We start from the raw sequence: 15,535 nt of genomic DNA on the forward strand, positions 1-15,535 counted from the left end.
GCCTGGCGCGAAGGCCGGGTCCAGGGTCCAAGGACCGGGCAGCGCCTTGGCCGGGCTGCGGGACCTGGGGCTGCCCCGTCCCTGGCGCCATGGCCGCCGAGGTGGTGGTTGTGGGATCCTGTATGACCGACCTGGTCAGGTTAGTACCCAGGGGGGCTCCCGCAGGCCGCGGCGCGGCTCCGGTTTCCTGCCCTCACCGGACGGAGGAGCCCCGAGGTCAGGGGAGCGCAGGGCGCCACGGTGCCCGGGGCAGAGCAGAGGCTGCCTGCGCCTCCCAGGGGCAGGCTGGGCCGGGGAGCACCCCACCCCTCTTGCCCTGGGCCAAGGAAAGCGGGTGTCACGCCTCTCTCCAGGCCGGGACAGGAGGAGCGGGGTGGGCGCCAGGTGCGGCGGCGCGGAGCTCTCGGCCCTGGGCAGAGGGAACCGAGGCGAGGAGTTGGCAGCGGCAGGGGCAGGGGGAAGGAGCAGAGCCGCCGGTGGGCGCGGCTGGGCCCGGGTGATGTCAGCCCTGCAAATACTGCTTTGAAAGAAGACTGTGGGAACGGGGAGAGGTTTGAACGTGTTGCCTGCTGGAGCTTTGATCAGCTGTCTGTAACTTTAGGGAGAAGAGAGACTTGGGTTTGTGTTTTCAGCTGTACTAGGTGGCTCGGCGTTAGCCGTGCCAGAAAAGCAGCATTTCATTGTAACCCGCATGGGAAATCGTGAACTCCGATACTCTTTATCAGCAGAGGAGTTTGAAACGATTTTATGAAGGTAAATAAAGATGGTCAACTGTAACACGTTTTCAGTTCAAAGCACTGTGTCCACTAGAAAAGCGAAAAAGAAAGCTTAATATTGCAAAGAAACTGAAGTTAGCTGCATGAAAAAGTAGATTATAAGTTGATTAGTTGCAGACAACATTTTATGTGACACTTTGGAAGGGGGGGGGAGAGACAGAGAGAGAGAGAGAGATGGCCTCCCAAGCTATTCATATGCAAACAAATCGAGAAGTGGAAGTAGAAAACCCTCAAAAATTTAGCACCTCTGCACCCCAAAGCTGTTTTTTAAATTATGAAACCCTTTTTTAAAGGAATGTCTCAATTCTTTTTTATTCTTTTTCTGGACATCTTGCTTTTAGAATTAGGTATTTGGGTCTCATTGTCTTTTTTTTTTTGAACATAGGTAAGGATTGGAAACTTCTTTTAAAAATTAAAGTACAGAAGTTCATGAAAGCTCTTGGGTCCAGCAGCCTGGGTTTTATAGTGAATACTAAATATCGGAAGAATTCAGGCAAAATTGCAAGAGTTGGCAACGATGCAAATACTAACCTAAACTGGCTGACCTTGTCAGCCCCAGTAAACTTGCAAATCAGTCTTTGATTTGCACTATTTTAAACACATCTGTTTTTAAACTATATATGCAGACTTGGTTAAAATAGGATTTAAAAGTATATGTATCTGGACTGCATCAGCTTGTCCTGGGAATTCTGCAGTAAAAAACACAACTCCTCACTCTGAATCAGCAGACAATTATATCAAAGCCTGTGGGTCAAGAAAGTGTAGAACACATGATTAGAAGAATATGCTGAGGAGTAAGTACAGTTTAGGCATAGACATGTGTTGCAGAAACGGTGAAAACCCTTAAATAATCATAGAGCCTGTGTCAGAAAGATTTAATGCTTTATGTAATCTGCAGAACACACTGGCAGCTTTCCAAGAAGAATAGTTGTCTTGTAAGTCAGAGTAAGATCTTGTAGAACTGATCTTGCTGTTATGTGTGAATGAGCTATCAGATGCTTGTGACGTTATATTGAAATATAAAACATGGTGCTCTAACCTCAAGACGTTCCTTTTCCTGTCTCTCTAAAATGTGGGGTTCATCATCAAAAAATTTTCTACCAGTTTAAGCACTGCTGACAGCTGCAGCTTTGGACTTTTTCTTGACACTTAAACAAACAAACAAACAAGAAAACTCCCATTTTTTTGGCTGCAAGTTTGATATGATAGAAATACAGTCATTTATTTGAAGCCATATTAACGGGCCATATTGTAACCAGAGATTAAACCATGGGTTGTAGCCATAGATGCTGTTACACTGAGTTAAGTGGTTGAAGAAAAACCATTTCACTTTTCATTCAGCTGAGCGGATTTCTTAAGTTGTACAAATACTATCACAAGAATGTATCTGACTCACCATTATTAGCCTCTACTTTAAGGAGCAGTGAAGGGCTTTTATTAGTGATAAGCTAATTTGCTTCAACGGAAAAAGAAGGGACAGCTTCATTCTTTCTGTTACTAGCACAGGACCTCAGGCACTTAATAAAATAAGAAAAAGAGTGGGTTTAAATTTAGCTGGCAAGAGTTTAATCTGACTGAAATCTCCATGTAGTACCCATGTAGACGTAGTTTAAATGTATCCTGTGTTACAAAAATCCTGGTAAAATTACTGGGAAGTACTAAACTGTAGGCTGGGATGCACCTAGGTGGAGAGCAAAGCTATGAAATAGGGAATGATAAGCAAGCTTTATTAAATATGGTAAAAACTGCCAGGTTAGGATTAGGATTGATGCCAGGAGGGTATCTCTTGACTGTCTTTATATCTGGGATTTAGAGGGGGCTGTGTATTGTAGGTTTAAAGCTAGGGTTCATTTCAGCAGGGATGAAAGAGCATCAGGTTTTTGTGAGCTTGTCATTTATGCTGATGTTTCAGTTTGTAAAAGACATGGACAGCAGTGATCATGTTAAATGCCTGTCTATCACCCATTTGGAGGAGACTGAATAAACCAAATTAGGAGTGAGAGTCATGCAAAGGAGGTCAGACACATTTTTGTACACATTGTGTTTGATAGGCATATTCAGCACTCAACACTAAAGCCTATCTTTCCTAGAAGATAATCATATTGATTGAGACTCTGCCAGAGCTAGACAATGCTATGTTATAACTCAAACTGATAAAATACCATGTTGGCCAGATGGTCTGGAATACAATCTTGGCCCTCTGTCTGGAAAGCTAGAAGCTCAGAGTGGCGGACATTAAACGGTAAACATTCCCAGGTCTGTAGAGGCAAGGTACTGAAAATCAGAAAGATAAGCTTCAAGCTACCATTGGACATATGGTAGCCAGATTCACCACTAAAAAAAAGTTAGCACATAATGTTTTTACTCAATACAGTAAACTAATTATTTAAAGAAGCATAACCTCTGTGTGAAAAAGAAATGTACAATTTGAAATTTGCTATGTCTTACGTAATGACCGAGAAGGAAAAGGATGGGGACCTTCTGTTGAAGACAGTATTCAGATGTAATTTTGGGAAAGAATCAAATTCAGAAGAAGGGGTAGTGTGCCTTAAAATTCTTTTAAAGGGAAGGGGCCCAGTGGTTTTCTTTTAAAACGCTGTTCCCATTGGAAATTCTTTTCTCATTGTCCTGTAGCGCTGCAGTGGCAGAATGTGGGTTTTCTAAAGTGAATTTAGTATAATCAAAACAACCTCACGTACATACATGCAGTAAACCACAGTATTTTGGCTTAATAGGACCAGGAACAAAACATATTTGTGGTCACAATCACAATCAACACTTCATTGGCAATAGCAGGCAATAGTAGTAGAAAACAAAAACAGCATTATTCTATATGATCTAGATATCAAACCAGACGGGTACCATCCGTAGTATTATTTAAATAGTTTCTGTTCTGACTCATATTTGCAGACTGGTCGTAGCATTGGCATTTTAATTCATATTAAATCAGGACAAGACTAAACATATAAACCAATGAGAGTCAGACACACTAAAACAATTAGAATAAACAGGAGAAACTTTGGCATGGCAATTGAAAACAGCAGAAGCAAAGAACACAATGTAAGATGGAAAAACAGTCTTTGGATAGTCACAACAGCAACAGTTTTTCACTTTAACTCAAGAGAGTGAGACGGCAGTACAAATACTGGAAAACTGTGTTTGGTAGGGTGTCCAAAATTTGAAGTCTTAGTTTTCTGTGGACCTCTTTCCTTCCCTCAGGTTGCTTCATTCCCTGTAGGGAGTAGAACTAAAAGTTCTGCTGCCAGTCCCTTGTAACAACCATCATTAATAATTATTACAAGTAGTAAACTGATTGACTGAAAGCATTCAGCAAGAGAAGAAAGACACGACAGAGAAAACATTGAGCTACAAAGTAGTATGTTGCCAGACTGGAGTGGGCAGTGGTGACGAATGCATACCCGGAATTAACATCTCAGAGTAGCCTGATGGACGCATCTTTGCTAACCGAGCACAATCTCTGCTTGTGCAAAATGGCAAAGGTATCTCCATTAGTGAGATTCTATGTCTTCCTCTTAAGTCTCTAGTGGTGGTTATTGTCAGCTGAAGTGCTGAAGTAAATGGCTCATTGGCTTATTGGAAATGTCCATGATCCAAAGCTATGTTTGTACTTTCTTTTTTGAAGTGCAATATTTGGGACAATAATTTCAGGCTTTTTTTGTGGGAATATGGGAAGGAATTTTCTTACGTTTCTTTTGAGCAAGCAGAGAAAGTCTCACATATGACTTCATTTTCTTCTTTGCTTTGGTTCCAGGCCTTTCACATGTGTTCTCGTTTCCACCATTTCTCATGCATGCAGAGTCACCAAGTTTTAATGTTTTTTCTTGCTTTAATGTTTTTTTCTGCTCTTCAGCTTCTCCTAGCAGCAGAGAAAAGTGTTCTAGAATCCTTCAAATCCATTTCATTTGTGTTTTTGTTTTTATCTGTAATGCTTCCCCTGCAGCAGCCACTCCTCATTCTAGTCAATCTGCCATTGCCAGCAGCATGGGAAAGCACAAATGTGAAGGAATACAAGCTTAGTCCAGTTGAGGAAATTAATCTTTTGGATCCAGAGAAAGGCAGCAAGGCATGAGAGAATGTGTCATCTGTGAATTGTTTAGTTTATGTAATAGTGAAAATCTGGGCTTGATTTCAGAGCCTGTACTATTCCCTTTTCTTCTTCTCTGACCTTGCAAAGTTTGGGTGTATAGTAAACGCAGGATGCGCAGGCTCAGTGTTCTGTTGTTCTGCCCTGATTTTAGAGGACCTAAATGTGGTTTAGAGAAATTCCCCTTTGCCTTCTCTTGCCTGGCAGGAAGAAAGCTGTATCTTGGGGGCCCAAAAAGAAAAAACGGGATTAAAATCAAGTTGATGAAATCCTCAGTAATGGAATTCAGTAAGAAAATTGTGTTCTGTTCATATACAGCTTTTGAATATCTGTAGTGGCCCAGACACTGCTCATCTGATGTGGGGCCTGATCCAAGCTCATTCATGTCAAAAGAAGCTTTTGACTGCTGTAAACTGTCATTAAATTATCATCCCCCTGCAAAATCTGAGTGATCAGCTTATTTTAGGGTGAGACACTGTTTAATGTTTTAGCGTGTTAAAACTATTTGGTGTTATACTCCAGACCTGAAAAGCTTCCAACAAAGTTCCTCTAACAGAAAATGACAAAATATTGAAGAGGGAAAATGTCTGGTTTGGTGTTTCTTAAATTAACACAAAATAACTAGGGCAAGGCCACCAATGACTTTTTTTTAACCCATTACAAGAGCTGCATTTGCAACCAAGGTTATGAACCCCAAGCAAGACACAGTGCTCCATTGATCCCAGCTGGCACTTTCTGAAGGAAACTGTTGTTTGTGCAACAGAGGATGCTGTGGGTCCTCTCTGAGAAGGACTGGTGGTGCTAGAACACCTGCTCAACACTTGTCTTTGGCTCTTATCCATGAAAACTTTTTTTCTCCCCTTTCTAAATGGAAATGTGGAAGTTTTAAAAGTCTTGGGAAATATGAATGTGAAACTGGTCACACAATGTCTTTTAACTGAAGCGCAACAAAAGTGTTGCTTTCTGGATTCTATTTAATTGAAACCTCCCTGCCCTTTCATTTGGTGTCTTCATTTTGTGTCCTAAGCTACTGTGTACTGTAATTAGGCACTGTCTTTCCTTCCAGAAGCAATTCCTTTTCAACAATAACTAATATGACTCTTGTTTTTTAGACTTGTTTATCTAGTTCAGTTTTAATAGTATGTATTTAGTAGTGCTTTTGAGCTAAAGAATAGCCCTTGTGGTAGTACAGTCAGGCCTGTACTACATGAATGCCATAGCTAAAGTAATTTCTTTGGCTTCCCAGTAACCAAGAGGTAGCACTATTTGTCTTACTGTGCATTTGGAGAACATTTTGGAGTTGGAGGAGGGGAAGAAGGGCAGTTTTCTTTGTAAAAAGATAGGAAAAAGGTAAAGAGAAATTGGAGGAAGGTATTAAAAAGGGCAAAAATAATAGGAAAGACATAAGGTTTTACTGCAGAAAGTGTGGAGAGTCTATGGAGTTGAGGTTGAGATAAAACGCAGGGAAACTACAATCCTAACAGTGACAGCTCCCCAGCTATCCAGAGGCCCCCTGTTTTTCTGCTTCTCTTTCTGCCAGCTCTGGCTGCCTGCTTGCTTTCTGCAGTTTTCTCACATGACTGCATGGCAAGGTTCAGGGAAAAGCTCTGTTTTAGTCCTGCTATCTTCTCCCAGCACTAGCATTTTGGAAGATACGGCACCCAGTAAGTCCTCTGTTACCTCCTCCTTCCCATGAGTGAGTTCCCAGCTGTCTGCTTCTGTTCCTACCAGCTGCAGTGTCTGGTCTGTTTAAGTTTGTAAATTGCTCTGAGATCCTTCAAGATGAAAGGTTCTACTTAAGTGAGATCATTATCGCCTTCTACATTTCTCCACTCCCTGTTCTCGGCTCAAGCTTCTTGTCTCATCTCAACTTGGGGTCCCGCACAGTACTCAACATTCCCAGCTCACGGCAACACAAAGCATACACACAAATTTCAACTTCCAATCCTTGAGTTGTTTGACGCCTCTCAGAGTACCTCAGAGCTGAAGGTTAAATATATGTATTTTCCTGAGCTGATGCCAAAATACTTAGCACTTGCCACACTGCGATCGTACTTCTGCATTTGCGTCTGACTTCATGTTATTTTGTGTGCCTCAAGAGACTGTATAGTTCTTTTCCTCCCACTTCTGAAGTACTTACTCATTCTAGGAAGCATTCCAGTTACGATGTTGTTCTGTGATCCTACACTATATTCTTATAGCCATACTTTGTTCATGTTCTTGTGGTTAAACTGTAAGCCTGTCAGGGCAGGGATTTCACTCCTATCTGGTGTAGTGAACTTACGGAGGGGAACCCTGACAGGAGTTCAGAGGGCTCTCTCTGTTCAAAGACTCATAGGCAGTAATACGACATTTGGACAGAAGAACCCCTTTTCAGTTCAGCTGTATGTCTAGCTGTTGTCTTCATCTTCCATATTTTAACTGACTAGTAAGAGAGTTTTTTCACTGTGTAGTATCTATGTCTGTTTATTCCCAATGTCACTCACGTTCAGTGAAATTTCCCTCTTTCCTACGAAAGTGAGGTCATCTTAAACCTGTGTTTATGATACTGCAGTCATTTCCATGGCAGTAGACTATGATATCATCAGTGGAGGATTATGCCTTTCCTATGTATGTTAGCAATTAAAAATTATGGTTTGTGAGATAAAACTAGTGTTTACCAAGCTTTTAGGTTTAGTCCATGTGAGGCTGGGAAACTATTGCTTAATTCTCTAGAGAGTTCACTTGGGTAATGGAGTAAATGAATGCAAAAACATTTTGATCCTAGCAGGTGATAAGTTTTTGGGGGTATATTTTCCTAATGGGAGAAGAAAATCAGCTACTCCATCTTGTGTTCTCTCACCTGGCAAAGAACACTTGTCTGAAACACCATGGTACTCCTTATTTTGTTATGCAGAGCTACTTAAATGCTTGACTTAAAGTATCACAATTTTCTAGTCTCATTAGACTGGCATTTTTCTCCTTTGGAGGTCAGTAAGCTATTAAACACTACCCACAAAAGTAGAACAACGTGGTTATCAGTCTTTTCATCTTCTTAATGGCTGCCCTGTTTGCCAGCTATCAGTAGCTGAATCTCTTTGTTGAACCTTCCTAAGTATGTACATGCTTTCTCATGGGTTGGTGACAGCAGAGGCCAGTTTCAACACTGTGATGGCAAAAGAAAATTCATTCATTTAAAACGTAGTGTCCAGTGTTAGAACAGTTGCTAATGCTGCAAGATGAAAATGGTGGATTCACAACATAATTTAGTTCATCCCTTCAAATACTTAAGAATTTTTAAGCCAAGGAGGTAGACTTTTCTAAACAAGAGTGAAGAGAAAGGGAAAAGAGATTAGATAAAAGTTTACAGAGAAAGAACATCATCGGTCTAGGTGTTGCAACACGAGGCAACATTTGTAGCCATTTTTTGTAATGTAGTTTAATTACAGAAATACACTGCACCTGTGCACATTTCAGCCTGTCTATTTTCCCACATAACAGAACTGAACGCTCATAAAATATCTGTTTAAATGATCTGGGTCAGAACATTAGATCTAAAAACTCTCAAAATGGTGTGCCCTAAGTACATACAAGACTTGCATGTGTCCAGTTTCACAGAAAGTCTAGGATGTGAAAAGGTTCTTCCTGAAATTATTACCATGTTAGTGACTACAGTAGAAAGAAATTCCTTTTCCTATTGACGTTCATGGAAACGGAACCAGGCTGGAATGGAACAAAAGACAGACAGGCAGAATTATTGTAGGTAGTTTTTGGAGACTGAGATTACTAATGCCACAACAGACCTGTCCCATATTTACTGAGCATACAGTCAGGTGATACTACAGCAACCTCCTGAGTGTGCAGCTTCCCCATCATTCTGCATTCCTGCTGAGGCTTCATCTGTTTCTGGAAAACCCAGAGTGATACCTCTGTTCGAAGAAAATGAAAAGACAGGAAGCAATAACATTATGATCAGGGAAGAGGCTGTTGGGGTAAAAGCTTATTTGCCGGTTGTCCAATATCAACATCAGGAGTAAGTGGTTTGTGTTCATTTCTGCTGCAGAAAGATGACATTTTGTCTCAGCAATGCACTATAGCATATGGCCATTGCTTCACGTTGTAACATCCCACTTTACAGATAGCACAACTGTTGCCTTTTGCTTTCTGTAGGGTTCTTAGACATCTGTGCAGTTCCAAGTAAATAGCATGCAAACCAGCAATACACTGGGCATTGGCGTTGTCAGTACTTCAGGGTATTCCTTGGGCTTCTGCTGTATCCCAATGATACAGATTGAATATCATGTTGTGTTATGAATGTATCTATAATTTCTAGCCCCAATGAGTCCTCTTTTACCATATAACTCCCACAGTTTTTTATTGTTTTGCTTATCATCCCTGCTATTATTGGAAATTCTTTTTGACTATTTAAAATAAAACATCTCTTGCCTTTTCAGTCTGGAGGTGTTTGCCATACAAGATTCACTACAGTCAAAGGGGAAATTGTCTAAAGGAACTCCTTTGAAAATATTTGTCACAATAACCAGTTGTTAGGCACTATATTTTAACACCCAGCACTGAGAATATTGTATTTTCTCCCCCTTTATGAGCCACAGAATGATATGATTAATAGTTCTGTTCAGTCTTGTAAATGAATTACTTGCTGGCTGTACCGTTAATGGAAATAACCATTTTCCTAGATGCATTTCTAGACATAAATGTCTCTGGGTGAATTTTAGTACTCCTGACAGTAAAGAGCTGCTGGCACAAATCAAAAGCTGCAATAAAAATCGTACAGAGTCGATGGTAACAAATTTGTGTAAAAACACTCTGGGCAGGCATATATATGATGTTGCCTCTAGGAGCTGTCTGAGTTGTTCTTTCCATAGGAGTTTACCAGTAAGGTTTTGTTTGCATGTTTTATATGGCTCCAGTTGTTAGTCACTATATCAAGCTGCAGTAAGTTATTTGATGCTGACATCCTGGTTCCTTTCAAGCCTAGTATCATATACTTTGAGCCTGAAGAAAATACAAAATTATTTTTCACTAGTATGTTGCCTAAGTAGGTGCCGCTTTATAGAACACATTGATCTTTGTGACAACTAATTATAAAATAAGAAGGTGGTAATGTTCCCGAATATATCAGTTGTGTGCTCTCTTCTGGGTTTTATTATTTCTTCTTTCCATTTCTGACTTTAGTCCATTTTTTCTCCTTTTTTCCTGTACTAGATCAATAGCAGGTCATCCCTGAACCATCTGTGATTTCCCCTTATTTGCCTTCACCTCTTCTTGTCATCTTTCTCCATCACATTCTTACAGTGCACTTCTTTTCTGTATTGCTCTTTTCCTGTCTCTCATCTTTCAAAAAATAACTTTTACTTCCAAAGAATTGTAACTCCCTGTCGCTAATTTATTCCATCCATCACTTGCTTTACTGCCTATCCTCTCTCAGATCCCTGTTTATACAAAAAGCATAAACCTTCATAGTATAAACAGCAGAAAGAAAAAAACTTATTGGTCAGAGCTGAAAATAAAGGCTAGGCAGATCAAGTTCAGTACTCATGGAAAGACAGGCATTTTCCATGTTCTCAGCTGTAATGAGAGTGAATATGCCTTCTTTCTTCTAATTGTCTGATCCTGTTAGTATTATTCACTGGGAATATCCTGTTAGTATTCTTCAATCTTTCTTTTATTTATTTTCCTTTTCTTTTTTTTTCCCTCCAGAAAGAACAAAGTAAAAAATGACCTGTTGGGAAAAAGCAGTTGGTGGTTTTGCTGGAGCTCATAGTACTCCATATAGAGGCAGCAAAAATGAGCAGATTTTTCTTCAGTTTTCATTCCCTGTTGCTCATTAAATTCTGGGCATTAATGGAGACACGGGAGTTGTCCATCGGCAGGCATCACAAGCCGGGGTTATACAGAATTGCACCTTTCTGATATTTAGGGATCTACCTTTCCCAAGACAGCCTAAATTGTGAAAAAGGTAAAGGTACTTACCTAGAGAAGATTCCGATCTGTCACGGCAGAGTTGACCTTGGCCAGCAAAGCCCAGGCACCCCCCCGCACCCTGCACATTCTCATCTTTGCCCCGCGAGCCTTAATGTTATTGTAATCCAAGATTTTAATAGATGCCTTTATAATTAGATTGAACTTCAGATAAAATTTTTTTTGATCAGTGAATCAAGGATAAGATAGTTTCAAAGTAAAAAATTGTATAGTGAAGGCACTGCGAATTTAGCCCTGAAGTGGTCAGGCAGTTGGACTGGATGATGGTTGTAGGTCCCTTCCAATGGAACTATTCTATTCTATTCTATTCTATTCTATTCTATTATTAAGTTTTAAATATATTATTACCTTCATTATCTATGATACATTGAGTAAGTATATGTAAACTAAGTATTGTTTTGGTTATATCACTGGTGACTCATTTGGATTCTGTAAGAAGCACTGTACTTACAAACTTACTTAAACATATCATACTTGTCAAAATTATTGTCCTGGGTATGAGCTTTTAGAGGAACCTCTTACTGAAGAAAATTAAGTTTAAATATATTGATTACCTTCATTATCTATGATACATTGAGTAAGTATATGTAAACTAAGTATTGTTTTGGTTATACTTTTCACTGGTGACTCATTTGGATTCTGTAAGAAGCACTGTACTTACAAACTTGATGAAACATATCATACTTGTCAAAATTATTGTCCTGGGTATGAGCTTTTAGAGGAACCTCTTACTGAAGAAAATTATTAATATTTGGACTGCACTGTACTTTGTCTTGATGACTATGTAGTGAGAACACATCTATGATGTTGCTCTTAATATTATAGTGTATAAAGCACAATATGCTTGTGTGGAAAATGCCAATACTTAATGCGGGTGGGGTGGGGTGGGTCCTTTTTTATTTTTTACCTGGAAAACACTGATGACAAGATTTGTAGGGGGGTCAGTAGGTGCCCTATTTTTTGTATGATAGTAAAGTAGAAGCACGGATTACTTTGTTGATTTACCAGTATATAAAAAATCATGATGACAAGAACAAGGAGCCTGTGGCCTATCCACTCAACCATATTATTTCCACTTTGTTCATTGTTGTCTGATAAATCCTTTCTTTAAGAGGTAGAGAACAGATTAATGTTCACATATGTCTTGTTTATCTTAATCTGTCCTTGGGCATGTAAAGATCACTCTTTGCTTGGGTTGCAAAGGTTGTTTTGTTTTGTGTTGGTTTTTCTGCTTTAGCCCTTGTACTTCATCATGATAAAATGTTCTGTTCAGCATGGGAACCGTAGGCAGCCTTCTTCAGTCCTGGGTGAGCACAGCATGTTTCAGAGACAGTCTATTCTAACATTGCCATCAGATTGCCTTGAAAATAATTATGTAACTGCAATTCCAAAAATAATGTAATCGAGAGACATCAATGAAGAACAACGTGGGAGGCAAATAAAGTTAGAGAGTAGTAATTTTGAAAATTTCCACAATCTTTCTTAAATACAAAACAGATGTTTGGTAAGAATGATGGAATGTTTGCCGAGACTTAAATATCTGAAGATAGATTCATATTTGCTTGGTTTTTTTTAATCTCTTTAGAACTTCAAGTTCAGAATTAAAACGTTCCACAGATTATTAATTCATCAATGTTGTGCCCACCTTTTCCCAAAATTTAACTGCTAGCACTGTGAGGAAATGTTACAGGTTTGTTGTTCCATGAGGAAGTTTTTTACTTTTGGCAATTAGTCAAATAAATAATTTCTTTGTGTTGAAGGATTCATACTCCTAACATAATTTAGGAATTTTGATCTCTTGGTGGTATCGTCATTTCACTGAAGTGCAGTACAGTGCACTACCGTAAATGCCTCAGGGCATTCATCTGGATGCCTTTTTATTTGTTTCATCTTCTAATATCTAGGAGGGTAAAATTTGCTTCTGCGCAAAGGGTCAACAGAAACGTTCATTGAAGTTCTTGAAGAGCTGTGGACATCTGTTCTCATTCTACATGTTACAAATTTCAGTCTTTTTAAATTGAGGTTGTGATTGCACATATAAAAAGGTATCACTCTGTGGCCCTCCTACCTGTAGTCACATTCATTCATTTAATTTTCTCCCTTGCTAGAGGTTTTCGCCAGTTGTTTCAGTTCAGCTGTTTACCCATTCAGTAATGAGAGCTACAAAACAGTTTGTCTTTTAAAAAAATATATGTATTTGTGTTTCATAAAATACATATTTTCTCTGATGGCAAAACTGATTGAAAAGATTCCTGCCGCTCTGCACCAATTCATCATTCACTCGTTTGTGTTGTGGTGACAAACTGTATATCGTATAAAATCAAACAGGTTTAAAAAAGACTCTGACTGGATGATGGGGTAAAGCTTTTACATCTCACTCTGCCACTGTGCTTCAGCACTGTGCTGCGAAGGGACTGCTCTTTAAGCATCGATTATTTTGCCTGGTACCAGGTCGGGTAGTGTTTCTACACTGTTCATTACCGTGGGCTAGAGAGAGAACCCAGACCATCAAACATTCAAGCAATAACCAATTATTTGAATTGTCTGAAAAGTTAAATTTTTTAAAGAAAAACTTACCATTTTCAGGGACATAGCAAAAATAAAGATTTTGTATGATTTCTAATTGTCTCTTAATTTTTTCAGTCAGTAAAGATCTGAAGTGAGACTAAGAACCTAGCACTGGATAGCCCCATATTTAAACCAATTTAACTAAATTCCTGAGGTAGTCTCTATAAATCCTGAATGTTTTCTACCTTCCAATAAGATGTTTTAGTGGATTATTAAAAGGGAAGAAAGCATAAACGAGTCAAGAACATCAGATTTTTAAAAGAATTGTGGTCTTTTTGTCTCCGTGTTATGGATACTTTCCCATAGCACATGTTCAAATCTTTAAGAATTAAGCTAGACAAAACAGACCAAGGCTAAACCAAAACGTCAAGCCAGATTAAAAAGAGGTCTGAGACTTTTTCACCACAATGTTGTAGTAATATTCCTAGTTAGAGGCAAGAACTGTTCTCTCCTTTGTATTTGTTCAGTTCTGAGAATCATGAAAGCCCAGTAAATTGTATGTACTAGACAGTGGCTAGTTACACCTACTGTAATCTCACAGGGATTTTCCCCGTTCTAGGGAATTCCCAGGAGGGGAGAAAGAGCCAGTTTTGTTCAGTGATTCAAAGAGAACAGAGTCAAAGCTAAATTCTAGGCCTTTACATTATATTCTTTTTCATTACGACACTTTTACATGCAGTATTTCTGCTACTATTTTGATACCCCTGATGATCTTCACCCTTCTTCAGGAGAAAAACTAATGTCTGAATGTTTCTTTTGATACTACGTAAATGACAGTCATCTTAAATAATGTGATACCTAATCTAACATACAAATTCTCTTTCCCTCTGAGTTGTCTGATGAGAATATTGTTTTCTTTTCTCTGTTTAAACATTTATATACTTTTCTATTTTCCTTTCTCATGCACGTCATTTCTCAGAACCATACTGATATTTTATGCTTTTCTTCCGTATGTCCAATGAGCTAAGTATTAATTAAACCTTAGTTACATAGCATTCAGCGTTTTCAACATGCAGAGTAGTATCAAGTCAAAGTTTCAACATTGGCTTCGGGCAGTCTGGCTGTACTGCTGCCAGCAAAGGCACTCCTGCTCCTCCCCTCACTCACCTTCTCCTCGGTCCTGCAAGTTCTGGCCCACCCTGGCTGCTGTACAGTAAGTTGGACCAATTTGCTGATCCAAATTGAAGTGACCCTTGGAACAAAAATATTTTGAATTAGGAAGCTCCCTGAGCAATAAAAGCAATGCAAGAGAAACGGTGGGAAAATGCTGCTGAGGGGAGGGCATTGTTTTACATCAGCTTAAGCTAACAGTAATAATACATCTTTATAGTACTTTCATGTGTTGAAAACAATGAACAGACACTGGTTAGGTGTCAAGAATCGGAAGCAAACCATGATTAATTTCAGGATTAATTTATGCAAATGCCACTAATATACATCTCTCCCTTTCCCCTCCTTCCTTCTTCAGACTTTCTATCTCTGAATATGATCTAGTCACTGCTTAGATGGGAACTTTTCAAGAAAACCCAGAATACCAGGGAAAGGGGCATTAATGACTCAGTAAGTTGTGCTTTCACCTCTGATTCAGTGCTTCAACACAGTAGTAAAGGGTTCTGTTCTGTTTCTAATGCCATCCTTCCGAAGGGATGTCTGTCAAAAAATACAAATGTTAATCAGCTCTAGCCTTCAAGGGAACTTGTGGCATGCACTTACTGGAAGAGAGGGTTGAAGTGAAATGGTGAAATTCTTATGTGTGGACTTTTATTCATCCCAAACCTCTGAAACATAAGTGGATGTAAGATTCTTCATTTCCCATGAACAAATGTGGGCAGCATTGCTATGCGCTTTACATTTAAATATTGTTTTGTAAAAACTCAGTTGAAATTCTGAGTGATTATATTCCTTTATTTGCAATGTCCAAAGTATTTCAGGATGCTTCAGTCTGAACTTTCCTCTCTAAATATGATTCACTAGTACAGTGCACAATTTGCAACACATATTCTGTAGTAATTTTATTTCTCATCTAATAAGTGTTGGGGGTTTTCAAGTATTTTCAAGTTTGTTTCTGGTTGTTCATAAGACATGAGAGCTTAATATCCTTTGT

At 39.2% G+C, this 15,535-nt stretch overlaps 1 protein-coding gene across 1 annotated transcript in view; it reads left to right on the forward strand.

Annotated features, from left to right (window-relative positions):
* The first annotated feature begins 75 nt into the window (after positions 1 to 75).
* Positions 76 to 15,535, forward strand: part of RBKS (ribokinase) — a 71,438-nt gene continuing 55,978 nt past the window's right edge. The window contains exon 1 of the mRNA XM_009283734.1: positions 76 to 139. Within this exon, the coding sequence (XP_009282009.1) occupies positions 90 to 139 (50 nt within the window). The 5' untranslated portion in view covers positions 76 to 89. The remainder of the gene's footprint in view (positions 140 to 15,535) is intronic.

This window comes from Aptenodytes forsteri, unplaced genomic scaffold, assembly GCF_000699145.1.
Source record: "Aptenodytes forsteri isolate BGI_AS27 unplaced genomic scaffold, ASM69914v1 Scaffold309, whole genome shotgun sequence".
NCBI classification, from domain to species: Eukaryota; Metazoa; Chordata; class Aves; order Sphenisciformes; family Spheniscidae; genus Aptenodytes; species Aptenodytes forsteri.